This window comes from Rhinolophus sinicus, linkage group LG01, assembly GCF_036562045.2.
Source record: "Rhinolophus sinicus isolate RSC01 linkage group LG01, ASM3656204v1, whole genome shotgun sequence".
NCBI classification, from domain to species: domain Eukaryota; kingdom Metazoa; phylum Chordata; class Mammalia; order Chiroptera; family Rhinolophidae; genus Rhinolophus; species Rhinolophus sinicus.
In genome coordinates, this window is record NC_133751.1 from 171,338,020 (window position 1) to 171,360,261 (window position 22,242).

At 37.3% G+C, this 22,242-nt stretch overlaps 1 protein-coding gene across 3 annotated transcripts in view; it reads left to right on the forward strand.

The window, feature by feature from the left end:
• Nucleotides 1-22,242, forward strand: part of MFSD6 (major facilitator superfamily domain containing 6) — a 61,600-nt gene that overhangs the window by 35,388 nt on the left and 3,970 nt on the right. For 2 of the 3 annotated variants that reach the window (XM_019740720.2, XM_019740717.2), the window contains exons 3-6: nucleotides 7,394-7,491; nucleotides 19,527-19,688; nucleotides 20,606-20,704; nucleotides 21,925-22,205. In XM_019740720.2, the coding sequence (XP_019596279.2) occupies nucleotides 7,394-7,491; nucleotides 19,527-19,688; nucleotides 20,606-20,704; nucleotides 21,925-22,205 (640 nt within the window). Of the gene's footprint in view, nucleotides 1-7,228; nucleotides 7,282-7,393; nucleotides 7,492-19,526; nucleotides 19,689-20,605; nucleotides 20,705-21,924; nucleotides 22,206-22,242 lie in introns of those variants that run through there. The other variant, XM_074339232.1, reaches the window with a different exon arrangement.

The following is a 22,242-nucleotide window of genomic DNA, read 5'->3' on the forward strand; positions in this document are numbered from 1 at the left end:
ATATACATATGGGGAAAAAATTCAAAGAGTATTAGATATATCCAGTAAAATCTCTCCCCGACTCTGTGGGACAGCCCCTAGTTCCGCTCCCTAGAGACCATCAGTGATATCCTTCCAGAGATACTCTGTGCACATGTAAGTGCATACATGTATATATAATTCTCTCTCTCTGACATAAATATTAGAATGCTATACATACTAATCTGCAATAACTTTTAGTTTCTTTAGATGTAATTAGTGGTTGGTGGATTAATGATAAATCATAACATATTTACAACTTATACATTATAGAACACAAAAGTATAAAAACATCTGCTAATCTTTTGATGTAGAGCCACGTCTCTCCTTTGAAAACAATTCTGCTGATTGGGGTTAAACCATACCTATAATCTATGATTTCCATCAGTTTTGGTTTCTTTAGTGTGGAACACGAACTTAAAGATACTTTCAAACAATCTGAGAACACAATTATTTCAGTGTTTTATTATTTTAACCCCTATTTTTTATGGTTGTTTTTCCCATTTAAAAGGTTTCGTTTTCACCTTTTAAATCTTTATTGTTAATATAATTATCAAAAAGCACATAATTCACTATACAAACTCAAAATCTACAGAAATATACTCTTTAAACAGTGAAAGGCAAATTTCTAAAATAACCATCGATCATGCTTTGGTTCCTGTCTCCTTCTAGATTTGTTTATATACTAATATAACGTGAATATGGATACACCCCCCCCACACACACACACACACACGACATTTCATGATAATGACCAGGAAGCCATTGTTTTAAGAGACTCATCTAGTGGTTCTCAACAGGAGGTATTTAGAAATGTGTGGGAGGCATGTTCAGTTGTTTCATAGACTGGCATTTAATACGTAAGGGCCAGGGATCCTAAACATCCCGCAGTGAGTGGGCGGGCCCCATGTGATAAAGAATTACACCATCCACAGTGATGTTGGCCAATTGAGAAACACCATTTTTAAGAGAACAGTGCTTCTTTTTGCCTTCATATTTTATCAGTTTACATTAAATTATGTTACTATAGATTCACTGAGTACTTGAGTAAGGCAGACTTCTTTTGACTACAAAGATACAAAAAGACACTGTCCTTATCTCCCAGGAACTCAAAGTCTTCTGTGTGCAACAACTGTAGACTGTGACAAGCTTTCTGGAGTATAACAGTGGAATGGGGAGGTAGATCAATTGTACTTGGAGACATCTGGGAAGGTTTCTTGGAAGGGGTGATCCCTTTCAAGGATAGGACTCTCACAATTAGAGGTACTAGTGCCAGAAGTCATGTCTTGGAAAAAGGGAGAAATGTGTCATTAGCTCTGTCACTTATGGCTAAGCACGTCACTTGGTCAGTCACTGACTCTGTGGCCACGTCTTCTCCCCTCTGTCTGGCTGCTTTTACTACCATTGTGGCGTGAGAAAAGTGTACCGTGTTTCCCTGAAAATAAGACCTAGCTGGACCATCAGCTCTAATGCATCTTTTGGAGCAAAAATTAAGACCGGTATTATATTATATTAAATTTTATATTATATTATATTATATTATATTATATTATATTATATTATACCCGGTCTTATATTAAAATAAGACCAAGTCTTATATTAATGTTTGCTCCAAAAGACGCATTAAAGCTGATGGTCCGGCTAGGTCTTATTTTCGGGTAAACACAGTACCATGATGGTAGCTTGGGCCACTTGGCTTGGGGTAGGAATTCCAAGGAATGCCAGCTATGATCCTTTCAAAACAGCCAGCCCTGGGCATGAGGCACAGGATGGTGGGAAATGCCACCACGAAAGGACGAAAAAGGAGAGAGAGGACAATAGATTCTAGACCATTACAATAAAACCCTGTTCGGCTAGAGGAGCAGAGAAATCCTGGCAGGACATTCACAGTAACATTACATCATGGAGGCTGGTAGAGAGAAGGGGGAGTGGATATGAGACGAGGAATTTTCTAGACTAAAATTTAACTCTTTCAAGGTCTAACCTTATATTTTAATTATTTTCTGAAGAATTTCCTGCCTTCTTCAACTGACCATAGGGAACATCATCTTACTAAGGTCATCAGTACGATGAATGATTATGCTAGAAATCAAGCTGCATTTGGGGAGGGTGGCACTGGTTACATCGAATGCTTACATCAGACACCAGAATCTTGACTGTAATTAGCAGCTGATGTCTGTCTGGTCTGGAAGGACATCTGTAACAATACATGAAGGAACTTTTTTAAATGACAACTTTATATAGACCAAAAAAGGACGACCTGGGCATGATACGGAACCTAACCTAAGAGTGAGACATACTGTTTACTGTTCAGAAAACCTCACCTGCTTCCTACATGAGGCCGACTGTAGACTGTCTTCCAAGTGTCTGGTATGAAGGACCAGCCTTTTTTTTTTTTTTTTTTTTTTTTAATTGGGGAATATTGGGGAACAGTGTGTTTTTCCAGGACCCATCAGTTCCATGTCAAGTCATTGTTTTCAATCTAATTGTGGGGGGCTGCGCAGCTCACTAGCCCACATGGGAATCGAACCAGCGACCCTGGTGTTATGAGCACTGAGCCAACTGGCTGCCCCATGGGATCAATCTTTCTCATTAGGAACTGATGAAAACTCTAGCTAAGGAATTGTGTAGCTAATGAAATTGTCTGAGTCGTCTGTAACCTATTTGGAGTGATGCTTTCTGAATCTTGGTTTATTGCCAGTCGATCCTCATCTCCCACCATACCTTTGAGCAACACTTGTGTGCACTCGAACCTGTGCATCTTTGTGTGAGGGCTTGTGATGCAAATTACAGAGAATTTTTAGTCTATCTGCAAACACTCCACTTCCGAATGATAAAAACAGTCTTCATCCAGGGTATTTTGTTTTTATCCAGTGGTGTTTTTTGTTTTGGGTTTTTTGGTTTTTGTTTTTTTTGTGTGTGTGTGTTTTTGAGGAACTTTTATGTTTCTCCAGTAGAGAGGCTTTGCAGAATGCCTGCTGCCAGTTCCTCGTTGGGCTGAGATTGGGTTCTCTCTGTGTGGTGCTGCTCTTTTGTCTCTCAGATCTGAACACTGTAGAATAATCCTGCTTAGGTCTTTCTTTGCTCTCATACCCTGTGTTGGCTCTGGAATAAAGAATAATTTCCAGATTGGATCTGGACTGGAATAGTTCACTCATCTTTTCATAAATCCTTAGACTTTGATCCTTTTTATATCTTTCAATACCTTCTCTGTCTGCAAACATTTGGGGTTTCATGGTTAACCTTTGTTCCCATTGTTCCCTCTGCCTGTTACGCTCTCCCACCTTTTTGGTTCAGTTACTTCTAACCCAGGTGTCCCTGAATCCCCATGGGGAGAGCTAAGGGCCTCTGCACTTTGTGCCCACCTCTTAGAGTATTATATTTTAACTTACTTGCTTATGTGTCTGTCTCCCCATGAGGCTGTAAGTTCCTTGAAGGCAAAGAGGATTTTTATTCCCTTTGAGTCCAGCATAGTCTATGGTATATAGTGGTATTTCAGTGTTTGTTGAGCAAAATTCATGTTCATTGTGGTTGAGAGGGGTTCTTGGAGCAGCATGCAGCCATATTACAGACGGTTAAAATTAGAAAAGTAGGGATCATACCTAACCTACACTCTGTTAGGAATTGCAGAATGATTCACAGTTAATTGTATCTGTATTTGAATACCATCTGTCTGGAAGAAACAAAATACTGGTTTTATTATAAGACTACCACGAATTTGTCCTATCTATTGTATCCTGTGAATTGTGGTTGTATAAATTAGAATCTCATAAACATTTTTTCTCTTACTGTTATATTTTGCTCAAATACATAATCTAGGTGTTTGACAAGTGATTTGGGTTTTCCACAGTGCAATGTTTTCTGCTGAATCATTTGCTTCCTTCCAGTTGTATCCCTCTTTATAGATGAGTTCCTTTGCGCCTACTTTTCTACTTACTGACTTACGTTGTGAAATAGGAACGTGATGGTGTTGTCTCTGAGCTTTTTCATTACAGGTGTTCAGTACATATCTGTATCTGACAGAGAGGCATTTTTCAGGCTATTCTTCTATGTTTCTAGACCTCAGAGTGGCCAGGAAAATTCTAGGTCCCTGAACATGCGCTGTATATTCAACATAAAGAATTGGATTGTCCGGAAGATGATTTAGTAAAACATATTATAAATTCCATTTTATTAGCAAATCATTAATTTCATGGGAGTGAATGTATTGTTTGCCAAGGCTGCAATGACAAAGCACCACAGACTTGACAGCTTAAAAAAACATGATGCAGAAATGTATTTTCTCACAGTTCTGGAAGCTAAAAGTCCAAGGGGACGGTATCAGCAGGATTTATGTGTTCTGAGGACCTCTCTTCTTGGCTTGTCTTAGTGTTTCCACCTGTGTCTGTGTCCTAATCTCCTCTTCTTATTAGGGACACCAGTCACATTGGATTAGGGCCCCACCCATGTGACACCATTTTACTATCACTACCTCTTCAAAGGCCCTCTCTCCAAATACACTCTGAGGTGCTAGGGTTTAGGACTTTACCATATGAATTTGGGGTGGGGGAAGGAAGACACACAATTCAGCCTAGAACAGTGAATAACATGGCAGTTTAAATATTCCACTCGGTTATTAAAAAGATCCTTAGGTTGCTGAGATATTTTTCAGTGACTATTCAATGAATACATGTCTACTTCTTTCCCTTTTTATAAATCAAAATGCTGCCTTTCTTTCTGCACATCATCTTACCTTTGCTGATATCTTGAAGTCACTGGCTTCCCCAGAATAATAGTTGGTGAAGAAGGAATGTAGCGCCCCTCTCTCTTTCGGAATTCGGGAATAAAGGTTTTGTCAGAAAACAGAAGGTTACTTGGTTTCTCTTCTTTAAAATAATAATAATAATAATAAAATTAGGCTACCATTTATTGAGTACTTATTTGGGGTGACTCACTGGGTTGTAATTATCACAACAAGCCTGCAGAGTAGATGTTACTCTCCGTACTTGATAAAAGAGGAAAGTGAGGCTCAGAGAAAGTAGCCTGCCCTAGATGCTTCTTATTTTGCTTTTTCTCCTCTAAGGTATCTGTGGGGTCCAGAAGGACTATCAATTGTGAGATTAGAATGTGGGGGGAAGAAGTGAAGTACATGTCAAGCTCATAGATACTTGACTTGTTGGTGGCAATTTGAAACTAAAGGGTCCCAGAAGTTATGGCGTCCAGTGATTGAATTCCACATGAGTGGAAGTTGGAAGGCATAATACAGTATACCTCTTACACTGGGCTGATTGACTCTGGGTTACTTTAGGCCAGGACCTTTGGACTATGGGCTGGATTGAATAACAGTTGTCATAGTAACCCTGATTCAGAGGTGGGCTTAAAAGAAAGGGTAGGGATAGGCGATATGAACACAAGGAAGATGGATTACTAAATTTTTTTAGGATGGGATTGTGGGAAAGTATCACTGGGAGCTGCTTGGAATGAGCTAGACCATTGGCTATCTACCCTAGCTGAGTACCTGAATAATTGGGGAGCTTTCAAAAGCACAATGCCTGGGTGCCAGCACTAGAGATATTCATTGAGAGTGGTGTGGGCCTTGACATCTGCAGTTATTAACAGTTACCTGAGTAAATCTGACATACAGCCAAAATTAAATAGAACTAATGAGCTAGGCCATGGGTTGGCAAGCTACGTCCCACGGACCAAATCTGGCCTACTGCCTGTTTTTTTATGGCCCATGAACTAAGAATGGTTTCTATACTCTTAAGTGGTTGAAAAAAATCACAAGAAGAATAATATTTTGTGATACATGAAAATTATATGAAATTTAAATTTCAGTGTTCATAATTCATATTTTATTGGAATACAGCCACCCATGCTCCTTCATTTACATATTGCCTATGGTTGCTTTCATGCTGCAACAGCAGAGTTGAATAGTTGCAAGACACCTACAAAGCTTAAACTATTTACTGTGTGGCCCTTTATAGAAAATGTTTGCTGATCCCTGAGTTAGGCTAAGTTGAGCTCATCAACAGCTGGTTTAGAACTTAAAAGGAAGACATAGGTTTGCATAACTTGTGTGTTTGTGTAGTGTATGTTGCATTTTAATTTCCTGTGGGCTTTTGTTGTTTCCTAGCAGAAAGACCCTGGTTGATAGATCTGTAGCAAGTTTGTTCAACAATTTTTTTTAATCAAAGAGGACTGAAACATATACTTTTTTCCCTCTAAACATACAAGTACGAAGAACATAATGTCCACAGAATATAACCCAGACCTTTTCAATACTGAGGATCTCCTAAATCCCTTCTAATACCCATTTCCTATCCCATTCCTCAACCCTTTTTTTGTCTTTCCCCCATCCTTCTGTTCCATGTTTGTAGTTAATACCAGCATGAAGCCTCAAAGCACTTCCTTTCCTTGGTCCAATGTTGGAAAAAGAATATTGATAGGAATGATTTTAATATAAAAATATAGTTGAGCAAGATTAGGAAAATACCACTGATTCTCATATTGGTTTATTTCTTTTACCGTCTAGTTTTCATCCACTTGAATTTAGAAAACAAGAAAAGCATTAAGGTTAGGAAAATTAACAGAAAATGGAAAACAATCAAGGAAGAGAAATTCCTACCATTTGGTTGTTTTTTTTGTACAGAGAAGCAGCTACCATTTGTTTCCAAACCAGCCCATCCAGTTCAGAATGAAAAAGATCATAAACTTACGCTTGGATGCACTACTTTGGGCCTTCATTTGTTTTGGTTTCACTCATAATTTTGGTAGTAGTGATTGTTGGGAAAGTAAGCATATGATTTCATGCTTTTTCTGAAAAACAAAAATAAATTAAATGCACTATATCAATTGAACTAATAGGAAAAAGTTTTTGATTTCCAAATAGTTTATTATTCATCACGGGATGATAGTTTTTGATGACCTTGAGAGTCTCCTTGAAACTACTTGGTGTCTTGGGTACTGCAAGTGAGGCCATATTCATATTCACATGTTCTCATTTTTATCCTGTCCTTCCCCTGTCATAGTGAAGTGGCTACACTCCCAGGCATATTTACCCTACAGCCACCTGGGAGGAAGCCAGCAATGTCATTACAGATGGCAGTGTGCCCAGACTATCTTAAAAAAACATTGTCTCGCTGCTAATTAAGTTTCACGAAGGGTGATGTTCGCTTTTATATTAACAAGCATTTTGAAAGGCTGAAGGCAGATAAGGAATTAGAAGAAATCTTATTCCTAGTTCATGGTTTTTTACTTATCCTTTAGCTTCCCCACTCCTAAGTATGGAACACTGCTGGATGATGGATGGTTTGGGCAGGGAAAATATGGGTAAGATTTGCATGTTTTGTATCAGATACTGGGATCTTGACTTCTTTTTCTTTGCTTTCTTCAGGGTTCTGTATATTGGCCTGGCCTGTAATACAGCTCGCTATATTTATATTTCCTATCTGGAAAATGCCTGGACTGTTCTCCCCATGGAAGTTCTTCAAGGTAAGTCAACATCTGGAATTAGAATTATTTTTCTCCCTAACTGAGCTATGACTATGTAAAAGTTCTGTGACCTTCATTCAGCATGTGACTCTACAAAGGAAGGGTGGACCTACTGTTTTATCTGATTTTAAAGTGGTTGTTAAGGAAGAGGTGACATCAGGAGGAGGGGTTCTTCAGTTATTCTGAATGCTGTTCTGTGTTTGCTGAGCCAAACAAAGCTGGATTTGACCCACACCCTTGTAATTAAACAGAGAGGCCTCTAGAATAACCTCATATGAACAATTATGAGACATACATATCCAAAGGTGGTTTTAAATATAATATTTATCTTTTAATGACTTTGGTGTTTTGTTTTTATAGGTATAAAACTACACTTAATGCAAAAGGTTGTCATAATTATTTTATACCATCAGTTATTTTTTATCACATTTAGTGATTTATAACTATAGTCAGGCTCCTGTTTTCCCATTAAATCTTTGCTCACATACACTGACCTGAGTTCTCTTTGCTACAGGTACTATTTTCCATCAACATATAACTTTGAAAAAATTCCTAGGAGGCTTTTGCAATGTGGCTTAAGAGCACTGAAAACACGGATATCTGTTCTAAGCTCATTGCCATGGCAGCTCATATAATCCAAACTATATCGTGAAAACCTGTTAGCACCTTGGCGAAACCATTTGGTGGTTGGCATTATGATGACAACAAAGGTTCAGGACAAGGTCACAGGAGTTGAGGTCTTCCGGGACAGCCCAGGCTTCTAAGTCATTAATTGTACTAAATACAGTCTGTGATTATATACAATTTCATTAGCTTTATAAATTGCCATTATTATTTCCGCCAACCCTGAGGATGCAAATGCAACATAGTCAACATAATTAATTTCTTGTCACAATATCTAAGATGAAAGATTCACAATTATATATCTAAACAAAATGCAAGCTCCTTCATCAGATCCCACCATGGCAATGGGGGAAGAAAAACCTATCCTAATTGAAAGGATATATAATTTAAATTCACATCATAATTATAAAATTCAAATATATACACACTTTAAAGGTGCTTTTCTCAGGTCTGATGCAGTGGTGTAATTGGTGAAACATGATTTTTGTTGATAAATTTATAGAAAATGGAAATTTGGTCTTACAATAAATTATTGTTTATAATAATTAGACCTCTGGAAGAACACTGAGGTGGGGCATACATCTCAGCATTACGTCATTTAAGAATAACAAAGTACTAAATATGAACTGTAGGAAAGAATTGTGCAGTAACAGTAGGAGGTGTGATCAAACAATACAGTAAATGTTTAAATAAAAAAAAAACTATTACAGTAAAGGACACACTGCCATTAATCTCCCTCAAAATAAACCACCTTGCTTCGAACACACTTATGCCATCATTCTTGCCACTTTCTGAAGCAGTTCTGGAAGTCCTCTTTCGTGAGTTGCACTGTCGTGGCTGCCTCGATGTCTTGAATCATTTTGACTGGGGAAGAGCCAGAAGTTGCATGGTGCCAGATCCGGTGAATAAGGTGGATGAGGACACACCGTCATGTTTTTATTTGACAGAAATTGCCATATACCAGAAGCAATATGTGACATGGAGCGTTGTCATGATGGAGGATGAAATAAAGACACTCATGAAAGAGGATTTCCAGAACTGCTTCAGAAAATGCCAAGAACGATGAGATAAGTGGTTTGAAGTGAGGGGGAGTATTTTGAGGGAGATTAATTGCAATGTGTTTTTTACTGTAATAAATTTTACTTAAACATTCACCATATTGTTTGATTACACCTCATATATGCAACACAGTATTTAGGATTTCCCACCTCTAGTGCCTGTTCTGTTCTATGAAGTAGGATCCTCGCCTGACTTAACTGCTTTATTGCTATGCCACAATGTATAGAATCTTTAAAAATAACAAACTGGTATGTCTGCAAAGAAGAAAGTATGTTGTAATAATATATGCATATATTTTTTCTCCTTTTAATTTAATATGAAGCTGGAAAAGGACAGTTTGCTTAAGTGATTCAGGAAAAGAGAGCAAAAGAGAAAAGCCTTTTCATGAAATGGTTAAAGGAACAAAAGAATTTTATAAGGAAAAAGCAAATGCTGTTATGAATTGAAAAACTTTTTTCCTGTTAATTTATCAAAGCTATATTAAATAGCTACTAAGAATCAGGCAGCATGCTGGGTGCTGGGAATGTAATTTAAAAAAAAACAACCCCATATATTAACTTAGGCCTCAAGGTCTCACTATCTGTTCCAGAACCCAGATGTGTAAACACATAATTACTATACAGTGTGTTAGGTGGAATCAGAAAAATGTGCCAGGTAGCAGAGAAGGAGGTCTGTGGAAGGAATGATTAACTTTGTGAATCAAGGAGTGGGAGGATGAAGATACTATTGAAATATTCCCCAAGGAAATCACCTATGAGCTGGATTTGGGGAGTAGGAATCCACAGGGCGGCCTAAAGAGAGCAGGCATTCTGGCGTAGAGAAGAGCCATGTGCCAAAGCTCAGAAGTGGAAAGCAGAATGGCACCGACAGGGCATCTAAGTGGTGTGCTGCGGCTGGGGCTCAGTGGACTTATCATTCCAAGCTTCCAACCCAGGACATCGTTTTATAATACATATGTGTATCTCAGGGCAATTATCCCAGGATTGAGGGAGCTGGCCATGTTCTGAATCGAAGCAGGAATTCTGTTTCCTGTGGCAGTCCCCAGTTTATACTGTGTGCTTCATTTAATTCTCCCGTGTGCTGATAGAAACCTAGTTACTGATCTGAAGCAAGTGGAAAGGGGGATCTATAAATACAGGGTCTCCTTGTCTGACAGAGCACTCTGTGACCAGTTCCACAGAGCTCTGTGTGTCTAAAACTGGAGGAGGTGATTTCATTCTCTGGTGCAAGTCAGTGCTGAGTATTTTGGCTGTACATCAAAACCCTGATCCCTTGCCTTTATTTGACCCATGCCCACCCCACAGAAAATAGTTAATCATCCATGTGGAATAAATCCTGCATCACAGGAACATATTTCTGACTGAAAAGATTTGTTTTTAACAGTCTGGATTCGTCCTTTACAAGGCTTGTCCGAATGACGTTAAAGCCCCTGTGCTTAAGGCAGCTCTACTCAAGACACAGTAAAGACGAGAAATGATGATGATGAAACACTGAATGATTTAATTACAGGGCAAGCCCACTGTCATGATAGATGCCACTAAATCCCTTGACTGGAATTGTTACCTGCTCATTACCAAAGACCTAGGCTTAGGAGGGGGAGGGTTGGGGAGTGAGATGTTGGCTCTCATCTTGACAAACCTGATACAGAACAGTCAGCACTTCCATTCTTTGATTCCCAACCAGTGCCACACAAGAGGGTTTCCTTAAAAAATAGAAGTGATTTCTGTCTGTTCATCCTGTCACCTCTTGCCTCATCCCCAGACAGCATGAGAACGTGTATCACCTAGTGGGCCACTGAAGGGGACGAGACAAGGTGATATGGGCAGGTGGGCAGGGGGGGATAGTTGATATTTATTTCTTAAGACCTCATTTGAAAAACACCATGGGAATTTTCTCCTTTACTTTTGTACAAGAAACATTTAAACATTCCTGATTGTGTTCAGGAGTATACTTTCGATAAAAATCAAGCCCAGATTTGTTATGCTCTTTCCTGTGTGGGTATTGGTTGTGAACCCTTGCAAGACTTTGAGATCTTGCTATTCAAATGTATTTAAGGAGAAAGTAAGGCCAGCCCAGGGCTGCTGTAACTGAAGAGGTCCTTTTGAAGTGCTTAAATTAATGGCTCAAGTACTTAAGGGTGAAAATGAGGGCTGTGTCAGGTCTTTCTCTGTAGGATGCTTGATCAATGGGAGCCGGATTAATATTTTGATGAAAGATGGTTTTATAATATCTCCAGTAGGAAGGCTTGAACTGACATTTATGAAGCTTTTCTCTCTTAATATGCCTACTCAGCTGAGTAAGAACCATGTTTTCCTTCTTTTTATGTTCTGGAAGAACATGGAAAAATTATGAAAGGATTACTATGATGTCCTTATCTGACTAGAAATTCAGAACATGATTCTAGTCTATCATCCACATTCGAAATTTTCTGTCTGGCTTAACCCTTGAAACACAAGTAGCTTGCCACATGAACATGTAAGATAGACAAATGCTCTAAGTTTAACATTTCAGTTGATAAATTCACATATGAAAGTAATTTGTGTTACTGTTAAAATTAATTTTTAATTGGAATAGACTTATAAATTGTAATAGAGCAATTTTATCCTTTGTCACTCCCATGCTAAAAATACTAAAAGTATTTATATAACGTTTCTTCAAAATAGACGTTATTTTTTCCATTTAGAAGTCATTTTAAATGTCATCTGCTCCAAGGATCCTTTTCTGGCAATTGCATCTCACACTTAGCTCTTCCTTTTCTGAATTGTTCTCAAACTTATGGACTGTATTACACTGTTTAGCACTTAATTGCTGCCCAATTATTTTACAAATACTAATTTTACTTCCTGACTTAATTTTAACACTTAAATGTAAAGACTGTACCTTATACTTTTTGAATTCTCCAAGAGACATGCACATAGAATGATATACTATAAATGCTTATTGTTTAATTTTACAGTCCCCTGCAAAATATACTATAATTTCTCTTTTCTAATTTTTAAAGCTCTTGAGTAACACAGGAAGTTCTATCTCAAAAACTGATAAATCTGTGAAAAAATTTTGAAAACTAAATTTGAACGTTGAACCTTTAATAAGATAGCATTTTTCCTAAGATACGATCCTGTCATCCATTGCATAACTGTAAAAATATCAGTGTATTTTAATCACTTATTTATGCTCCCACTTCATTCTATAAGTTATTTGAGACAACTTAAACCAAAATATGCAATAATCTGGAAACCATAAAGTACTTAAGCTTGAGTTAGACTATGTTGTATTCCAGCTCCCCAACCTAAAAGCTGTGTCTTTGGGCAGTTCTGAGAAACTCAGCATTATCTAAGGTACTGAAATTATTTAGCCAGAGAAAGAAAATTGTTTTTTTTTTTTTTTTACTTCTCTGAAAATTAAGTAAGTGTGCATAGTACCTCTAATCATCTAGTCCATATTTCTAGTTAAAAAATAACCTGGTTGAAATGATTACTGAAACATGTATAAGCCTAAGAAAAATGATTTTGTTTCTTAGTTAAGTATAGGGCATATAATCTAATGTGACCAGTAAAAATTATGTTTATTCCATTATTGAAATCTACTTAAGTAAGCTCATCCCTGGTAATTTGATTGTATGTCAGACATAGTGAATTTTGTCAGACCTTGTTGGGTGCTGGATATCTTTGTATGCCTATAAATATTCTTGAGCTTTGTCTGGCACACAGCTAAATTACTTAGAAACAGTATGATCCTTTAAGGTCTTGCTTTTAAAGATTACATAGGTGGGACCAGAGAAATGTTTAGACGAGGGCTAATTCTTTCATAATACTATCACAGGACCCTTTTAAGTACTCTGCCAATCCCAGGAATCATGAGTTTTCCAGTTTGGCCGATGAAACCAGTACTATTCCCGGCCCTCTATGGGTTCTGAGTACTGTTTCTGTAATGCCTTCGGATAGTTCTTTCCCTGGCTTTACAGAGTTTCTACACATGCTTTTGCTGATCAGTACTCTGCTGAATATTGAGGGAAATCATCTGCAGATTTCTGCAGTCCGTCTCTGTGAAGCTCTCTCCTCTCTGGTACTCTCACCTGAAACTCTAGCTGCCTGGGTCACCCCAGACTGACAGCTCCACCTCCTCAACTCAGTGGATCCCTCTCTATGCCTTGTAGCTTTCAAACTCTAACCAGGTAGTAAACTGGGGCTCCTCATTTGTCTTCTGTCTCTCAGATATTACTGTCCTTGTTGCTGATGTCTCATGTCTTGGGAACTATTGTTTCATATATTTTGTCCAGGTTTTGGTTGTTTCAGGAAGGAAAATCCAGTCCCTGTTAATTCCATTTTGGCTAAAAGCAGACTAAAGTCAGATTAAATCTTAAATTTATATTAATCTTTTAGTTTAATTTTCCAAAACATAGATTAAGAGTTTCTGATGAATAAATGGAGACCAGAAAAACAATACAAAAGATCAGTGAATCCAAGAGCTGGTTTTTAAAGAAGATAAACTAAATCGACAAACCTTTAGCCAGACTAATCAAAAAAAAGAGAGGACCCAAATTAATAAAATCAGAAATGAAAGAGGAGAAGTGACAACAGACACCACAGAAATACCAAAACTTTTAAGAAATTACTATGAGCAACTATATGCCAACAAATTAGACAATCTGGAAGAAATGGACAATTTTCTAGAAGCATACAACCTTCCAAGGCTAACTCAAGAAGAAAAGGAAAACCTGAATAGACTGATTACCACCAGGGAAATTGAATCAGTAATCGACAAGCTCCCAACAAACAAAAGCCCTAGACCAGATGGTTTTACAGGTGAATTTTACAAAACATTCAAAAAAGAATTATCACCTATTCTCCTCAAACTATTCCAAAAAATCCAGAAGGAGGGAAGGCTCCCAACACTTTTTAGGAGGCCACTATTACCCTGATACCAAAATCAGACAAAGATGTTACAAAAAAAGAAAACTACAGGCCGATATCCCTAATGAACATAGATGCAAAAATCCTCAACAAAATATTAGCAAACAGAATTCAGCAATACATTAAAAAGATCATACACCATGATCAAGTGGGATTCATCCCTGGTATGCAAGGGTGGTTCAACATCTGCAAATCAATTAATGTGATACACCACATTAACAAAATGAAAAATAGAAATCATATGATCCTATCAATAAATGCAGAAAAAGCATTTGACAAAATCCAGCACCATTTATGATAAAAACTCTTAAGAAAGTGGGAATAGAGGGACCATATCTCAACATAATAAAGGCCATATATGAAAAACCATCAGCTAACATCATACTCAATGGGGAAAAGCTAAAACCATTCTCCTTAAGATCAGGAACAAGCCAAGGTTGCCCACTTTCTCCACTTCTATTCAACATAGTTCTGGAAGTTCTAGCCACAGCTATCAGACAAGAAAAAGAAATAAAAGACATCCAAATTGGTAAAGAGGAAATAAAATTGTCCTTATATGCAGATGACATGATATATATAGAGAGAACGCTAAAGACTCCACGAAAAAACTATTAGAACTGATAAGTGAATTTAGTCAAGTAGCAGAATACAAAATTGATATTCAGAAATCAGTTGCATTTGTATATACCAATAATAAAATATCAGAAGGAAAAATTAAGAAAACAATCCCATTTACAATTGCTTCAAAGACTATAAAATACCTAGGAATAAATTTAACCAAAGAAGTAAAAGATCAGTACTCAGAAAATTATAAGATACTGAAGAGAGAAATTAAAGAAGATACAAATGGATGGAAACACATACCATGCTCATGGGTAGGAAGAATTAATATCGTTAAAATGTCCATACTGCCTAAGGCAATATACAGATTCAATGCAATTCCTATCAAACTACCAAGGACATTTTTCACAGAAATAGAACATATAATCCTAAAAATTTATATGGAACCATAAAAGACCCCAGATGGCCTTGGCAATTTTGAGAATAAAAACAAAGTGGGAGGTACAACGATTATTATACTACAAGGCTACAGTAATCAAAACAGCATGGTAGTGGCGTAAAACCAGACACATAGATCAATGGAACAGAATAGAGAGCCCAGAAATAAATCCATGCCTATATGGTCATTTAGTCTACGACAATGGAAGCAAGAATTTACGGTGGGGTAAAGACAGTCTATTCAATAAATGGTGCTGGGAAACTTGGACAGACACATGCGAAAAAAATGAAGCTGGACTACCTCCTTACACCATATACAAGAATAAATTCAAAATGGATTAAAGACTTAAATGTAAGATCTGGAACCATAAAACTCCTAGAAGAAAATATAGGAAGAAAGTTTACAGACATTACCCGGAGTAAGATTTTTATGCATATATCCACTAGGGCAAGGGAAGCAAGAGAAAAAATAAACATGTGGGATTACATCAAACTAAAAAGTTTTTTTCACAGCAAAGGAAATCATCAATAAAACAAAAAGGGTTCCTACTGAATGGGAGAGGATATTTGCCAATGATATATCTGATAAGAGGTTAATATCCCAAATTTATAAAAAACTCACTCAATTCAACTCCAGAAAAACAAAAAACCCAATTAAAAAATGGGCAGAGGACATGAAGAGACATTTTTATAAAGAGGACATACAGATGGCAAACAGACATATGAAAAAATGTTCAACCTCACTAATCATTAGAGAAATGCAAATAAAAACCACAGTGAGATACCACCTCACCCCAGTCAAAATGGCTATCATGAATAAATCAACAAACAGCAAGTGCTGGCGAGGATGTGGAGAAAAGGGAACCCTTGCCTTGTGCACTGTTGGTGGGATTGCAGATTGGTGCAGCCACTATGGAAAACAGTATGGAGGTATCTCAAAAAACTGAAAACGGAACTATCTTATGACCCAGCAATTCCCCTCCTGGTATCTATCTGGAGAAATCCAAAACTCTAATTCGAAAAAATTTATGCACCCCTATGTTTATTGCAGCACTATACACAATAGCCAAAACATGTAAACAACCAAAATGTCCATTGGTAGACGACTGGATTAAGAAACTGTGGTACATCTGGATTAAAAGGTGGTACATTTATACAATGGAGTATTACGCAGCCATAAAGAAGAATGAAATCTTACCATTTGCAACTATATGGGTGGACATAGAGAATATTATGCTAAGTGGAATAAGTCAGACAGAGAAAGACAAATACCATATGATCTCGCTTATATGTGGAATCTAAAGAAAAGAATAAATGAATGAACTAATCAGAAACAGTCTCAGAGACACAGAGGAAAAACTGAGGGTTGCTAGATGGGAAGGGGGGTGGGGATAAGGGGGAAGGTGAGGGGTTTAGAAAGCACAATCAGTAACCACAAGATTGCCACAGGGATACAAAAGTCAATTTGGGGAATGTAATCAATAATGTTGTAAAGATTTTGTAGGGTATCTGATGGACACTTGTCATATTAGGGAGACCACCTTATGGATGATGTAGATGCCTGATCACTGCACTGTACACCTGAAGCTGAAGCTGAACAATAATGAATGAATATATATATATATATTTAAAAGAAGCAGAGTACAACATTAGGAATAGAGACAGTGGAAATGCAATGGCTGTGTGCGATGTCAGAGGGGTAGTAGATTGGGGGAGGGGGGTTATCATTTTGTGAGGGATATAAGTGATAAATATCTAACTATTACATTGTTTTGTATACCTGAAACTAAAAAAAAGAAAAAGAAAAAAACAAAACTAGCATAGTCTGCATAAGATCAAGCAGTAAAATTTTCTTTTTTCATTAAAGATTAGTTTGGAATGTTAACAACTAATGCTAAAGATAAATAAAAATTGTTTTTGCTTAATATTTATTATCTCCAAATGAGATTATTTTTCAGGGAGCAAGTCCATGACTAATCTAGGCAGAACCAGATGATTTCTTAATCCCTTCCATTTATAAAACCTGTTGTGTCATTATCTTTTGTTTGTTTTATAATTTATTGAAATTGAAATCCAGAAGGGTTAAGTATCTTACTCAAGATGTTTCCTTTTTTTTTTTTTTTTGACGTCACAGTTGACATTCAGTATATTAGTTTCAGGTGTACAACATAGTGGTTAGACATTTATAGAATTTACCAGGTATTCCCCTTGGTAAGTCTTGCACCCACCTGACACCATATATAGTTATTACAATTAACTATATTCCCTATGCTGTACTTTACAAATCCATGAATATTTTGTAACTGCCAATTTGTACTTCTTAATCCCTTCACCTTTTTCACCCATCCCCTCACCCCATTCCCATCTGGCAACCATCAGTTTGTTCTCTGTACCTGTGAGTCTGTTTTATTTTGTTTTTTAGATTCCACATAAAAGTGAAATCGTATGGTATTTATCTTTGTCTGACTTATTTCACTTAGCATAATATCTTCTAGGTCCATCCATGCTGTTGCAAATGGTAAGATTTCATTATTTTTTTATGACTAATATTTCATTGTATACATGTACCACATCTTCTTTATTCATTCATCCATTGATTGGAGCATTTAATCCATTTAAAGTGATTATTGATAGGTATATAGTTACTGACATTTTATTGTTTTCTGATTGTTGTTATAGTTTTTCTCTCCTTTATTCTCTTGCTCTCTTCTCTTGTATGCTGATGACTTTCTGCAGTGTTGTGTTTGGCTTGCTTTCTCTATATTTCTTGTATATCTTGTGTCATTATCTTTTTAATACAGTTAAAGCAGTGCTTTAATAAAGATTTAAATTCAGACAATGCACAGTTGTTATACATTAAAATAACCTGCTCTCTTTATCCTTCCCTCCCTCCTAATAAATGGTGAAGAAATAATGAAACTGGTAATGAATAATTGTAAGTGGTCTCTACACTCTTTTGGAAAACAAATTGGAACTATATATTAAAAGGCATAAAAACTGCTATATCCTTTGGATCATTAACCCCACCTGTAGAATTATAGCCAATGTAAATAATCTAAGATATGTAAAAAGCTGTATCTCCAACATTGTTAATCATGGTGCTAATTATAATGGAAAAAAATGGAAATAATCTTAATGTCAATATAGGTGCCCAATAAGAGGTTAATACACAAAATATATAAAGAGCTCCTACAACTCAACAGCCAAAAAACACAAAAACAAAAACCTAACAACTCAATTTAAAAATGGGCAAAGGATTTGAATAGGCATTTATCCAGAAAAGATACACAAATTACCAATAAATACAAAAATAAAAAGATGCTCAGCCTCACACTAGTCATTAAAGAATACAATTCAAAACTACAGTGAGATACCCTACATACCCATTAGGATTGCTATTATGAAAAACATGGAAAATACCTACTGGTGAGGATGTGGAGAAATTGGAACTCCTGTGCATTTCTGGTGGGAATGTAAAATGGTGCCGCTACTCTGGAAAACAGTTAGACATTCCTCAAAGTGTTAGATATATTATTACCCATATGACCTATTAATTCCACTTCTAGGTATATACCCAAAAGAATTGACAGCAGGGACTCAAACAGATACTTGCACACCAATTTTCACAGCAGCAGCATTCACAATACAATACTAGCCAACAGATGGAAACAACCCAATGTCCATCAATAGATGAATGGATAGACGAAATGTGTTATCTACATATAATGGAATATTAGCCTTAAGAAGGAAGAATTTGGACACACTGAAACATGGATGAACTTTGAAAGACATTCAGCTAAGTGAAATAAGCCAGACACCAAAGGACAAATACTATATGATTCCACTTATATGTGGCACCTTCCGTGTTTCTCCGAAAATAAGACCTACCCTGAAAATAAGCCCCAGTTAAGATTGTCAGCCAGATGGATGCATTTAGTACGTTATGACAATGTTCCAGAAGAAGATGACATGACTGAATTTGAATAAATGTAGATTGTTGTACATGAAAAAATAAGACATACCCTGAAAATAAGCCCTAATGGAACAAAAATTAATGTAAGACTGGGTCTTATTTTTGAGGAAACATGGTAGAGTACTCAAATTCACAGAAACAGAAAGTAGAATGATAGTTCCCAAAGCATGGGGAAGTTATTGTTTATTGGATAGTTTCAGTTTGGGATGATGAAGTTTCAGATGGGTGATGGTGACAGTTGAAGAATATTGTGAATGTACTTAATGCCACTAAACTATTAATATACATTTAAAAGTGGTTAAAATGCTAAATATTATGTTATATATATTTTACCATAAATAAATATCTTTATTTTATAGATATATGTGTATATATACATGCATTTTAAATGAAGAGCTCATGTTTGAAAAAAGAATAACCTAAGGAGTGCTGACCAGACAATCCTTCCTGTTCTTCTTCCTCTGCAGGAGTGACACATGCGGCCATCTGGGCAGCCTGCATTTCTTACCTCAGTGCAGCTGTTCCCCCCGAGCTGAGGACGTCTGCTCAGGGCATCCTGCAGGGCCTTCACCTGGGTTTGGGGAGAGGCTGTGGTGCCATGATCGGGGGCGTGTTAGTCAATTATTTTGGTAAGAATGGCTTTCTCTTTTTCCCTTTCTCCTGTGACAAAACTTAACGATTTTTCAGCAACACCTCAATGAGCACTCAGATTATTACTGAAGATTGCCAGAAGCTCAACTCCAGTAGTCATATTCTCTTTCTCACTTCCATGGTAGTCATAACTGTAAAGCAGTGTGCTTCAGTTAAGGTGATTCCAGCCAGCCTGTAACTGTGCACACTTCCCTGACCAACAGCTTAGTGAGATGCTACAGATACCTCAAAGGAGCCAGACAAATGAAGTAAGCACATGGGCTTTTGCTTTGACATAAACTACCCTAAACCTGCTGGTAATAATTTTAGAGGAAAGAAAACTCATCATTGGTATTCCATCATGAGATCCTGAACCAGAAAAATCCAGCAATATGCTGGCTTCGGTAATGTCACTACATCTATGACAACAGTCTGTCAGCCCTGTCAGATCTCCCTTATTGGAATTACAGGGGCTGAGGTGAAGATGAGGTTATTCTGCTCTAGGCTCTTAACTGCTCAGTCTGTGGAAGGTGGGCCCAGGAATGTCTAAATTTATAGCACTGTTTGAGCTCCACTGCTCCAATTACACATTAGTAGGGCTGTTTAATAGGTAAATGGTTTTTATGAAAAAGAGAGTACCACTGAATTCTATGGTGAAAAGCACCCAGATATATAGTCCTTTATAAATGCAGTTTTAAAATGTGACCAGTGACACATCCAGTAGTAGCACCTGGGTCTCCTGACACCTACTCCGCCGTGTGTGTGTTTCACTCGATGAAGCTAATGGCCATTTGCCATTCTCTGCGTCACCCCAAGCTCTGCTGCCTTCGTACTGAACTTTAGCACAGTGCCCGTTTTTGATGAACGCTACCTGCATTTCCTGGAATCACTCTATAGAGTGCTGTTTGTTTTCCAGGGGCTGCTGCAACCTTCCGAGGAATCGGCATGGCCTGCCTGGTCATCCTGCTCCTCTTTGCCCTGATCCAGTGGCTGGCAGTGCCAGATGAAGAAGAAGGTAAACATATCTCTTCTTTCTTAGTGGTTCGAAAGCTTGAAGCCGTGGGGAATTCCATGCATACCCTTCAGAAACCAGAGGTGGCGACAGAGTGTACAACAGAGCTGCGTGGCTCGATGTTCTCTGGTCTATCAGCGGACTCATGTGTACTGTTGCTCGAGAGGAGCGACCTACTGTGTTGAAAAGAATATTGTTGTCTTAAATAGCTTGGGATATTCTTGTTTTGGTTTATGGTACAAGGTACTGGGGAAGTATTGGTTTTAAATTTCTCTGGTATTCTAAAGGGATTTAAAATTTAAATTAAATAGGTATAAGAGTATACAGTAATTTCACTACTAGAGATAGGCAGTGGTATTAATCTGCATGCTTTTATTATACCTTCCTTTGGAAAAAATGTCTAAATTTTAAATTTGAAGTTTTCCATCAATTAGGCATAGCCTTCATTAAAGTTGTTATAGAGAAAGAAGGTTATATCAAATACTATGTTTAAATGAGAACAAATTTTCAGGTCTTTTTTTAAATGAACTTTTTGTTTTGTTTTGTTTTATGAAGAAGGGCAACCAGTAGAATAGAAATATTCCTGCTGAGGTCTTAGGTTCCAGAACGGAGCTCATTGTCTTTTTTGTCCTGTCGTTTGACTGGCGTTTGCCTCAAGTACCTGAAATGCTTTTGTTAGGAAAACTAGCCTGTTACAGAAACCCTAGAGATAGATTTTAATCCCAACAAGTTATTCAGAAAGAAAGACCAATACTGGTTTTTCTCATTCTTGTTCTTTTATCATCTTAATTGGATCATATCTCTTATATAGCCTCGGTCTCCTTGCCTTCAGTAAAAGGCCAATAAAAACAGCTATCGCATGGCTTTTCCTGTTTTGATGTTTATCTTTAAAATCTCATACTGTAAGTGGGCCTAAGGCAACATTCACTGTAACCTTTGCCCCGCAGATGTTATATCGAAGTTAAATGAACAATACATTTTATAAATAAGTATTAGTTAATGTGTATTAAATCCTGTAAAGAGACCCTGGAAGAGTAACCTCATGTTCACTTGCTCAGTACTTGGACCAAGTAAAGAAGCCTTTGGTATACAGCAATTTACTAACGTTGCCAAGCACACTAGAATGGGCTTGTGGGATTGTATGCTTATTTAGTTGTTTATTTTTATGTTTGTTTAAATGTGTAGAAAACTGAAAAATGATTCAAACATGTTTCTCTCTCTAGACAAGACAATGTTGGCAGAAAGGATTCCTGTTCCATCAAGTCCTGTTCCCATAGCAACCATCGACTTGATACAGCAACAGACAGAAGACATCATGCCACGCATTGAGCCCAGACTTCCACCCAAGAAAACCAAGCACCAGGAAGAACAAGAGGATGTGAACAAGCCAGCCTGGGGGGTCAGTTCCTCTCCCTGGGTGACCTTTGTCTACGCACTCTACCAAATTAAAGAGATGATGCAGCTCACAAGAGACAACAATGCTTCTGAGATACAGCCCTTACAGGTAAAGTTCCTCTGCTGGCCTACCTTAAGTGTGCCCA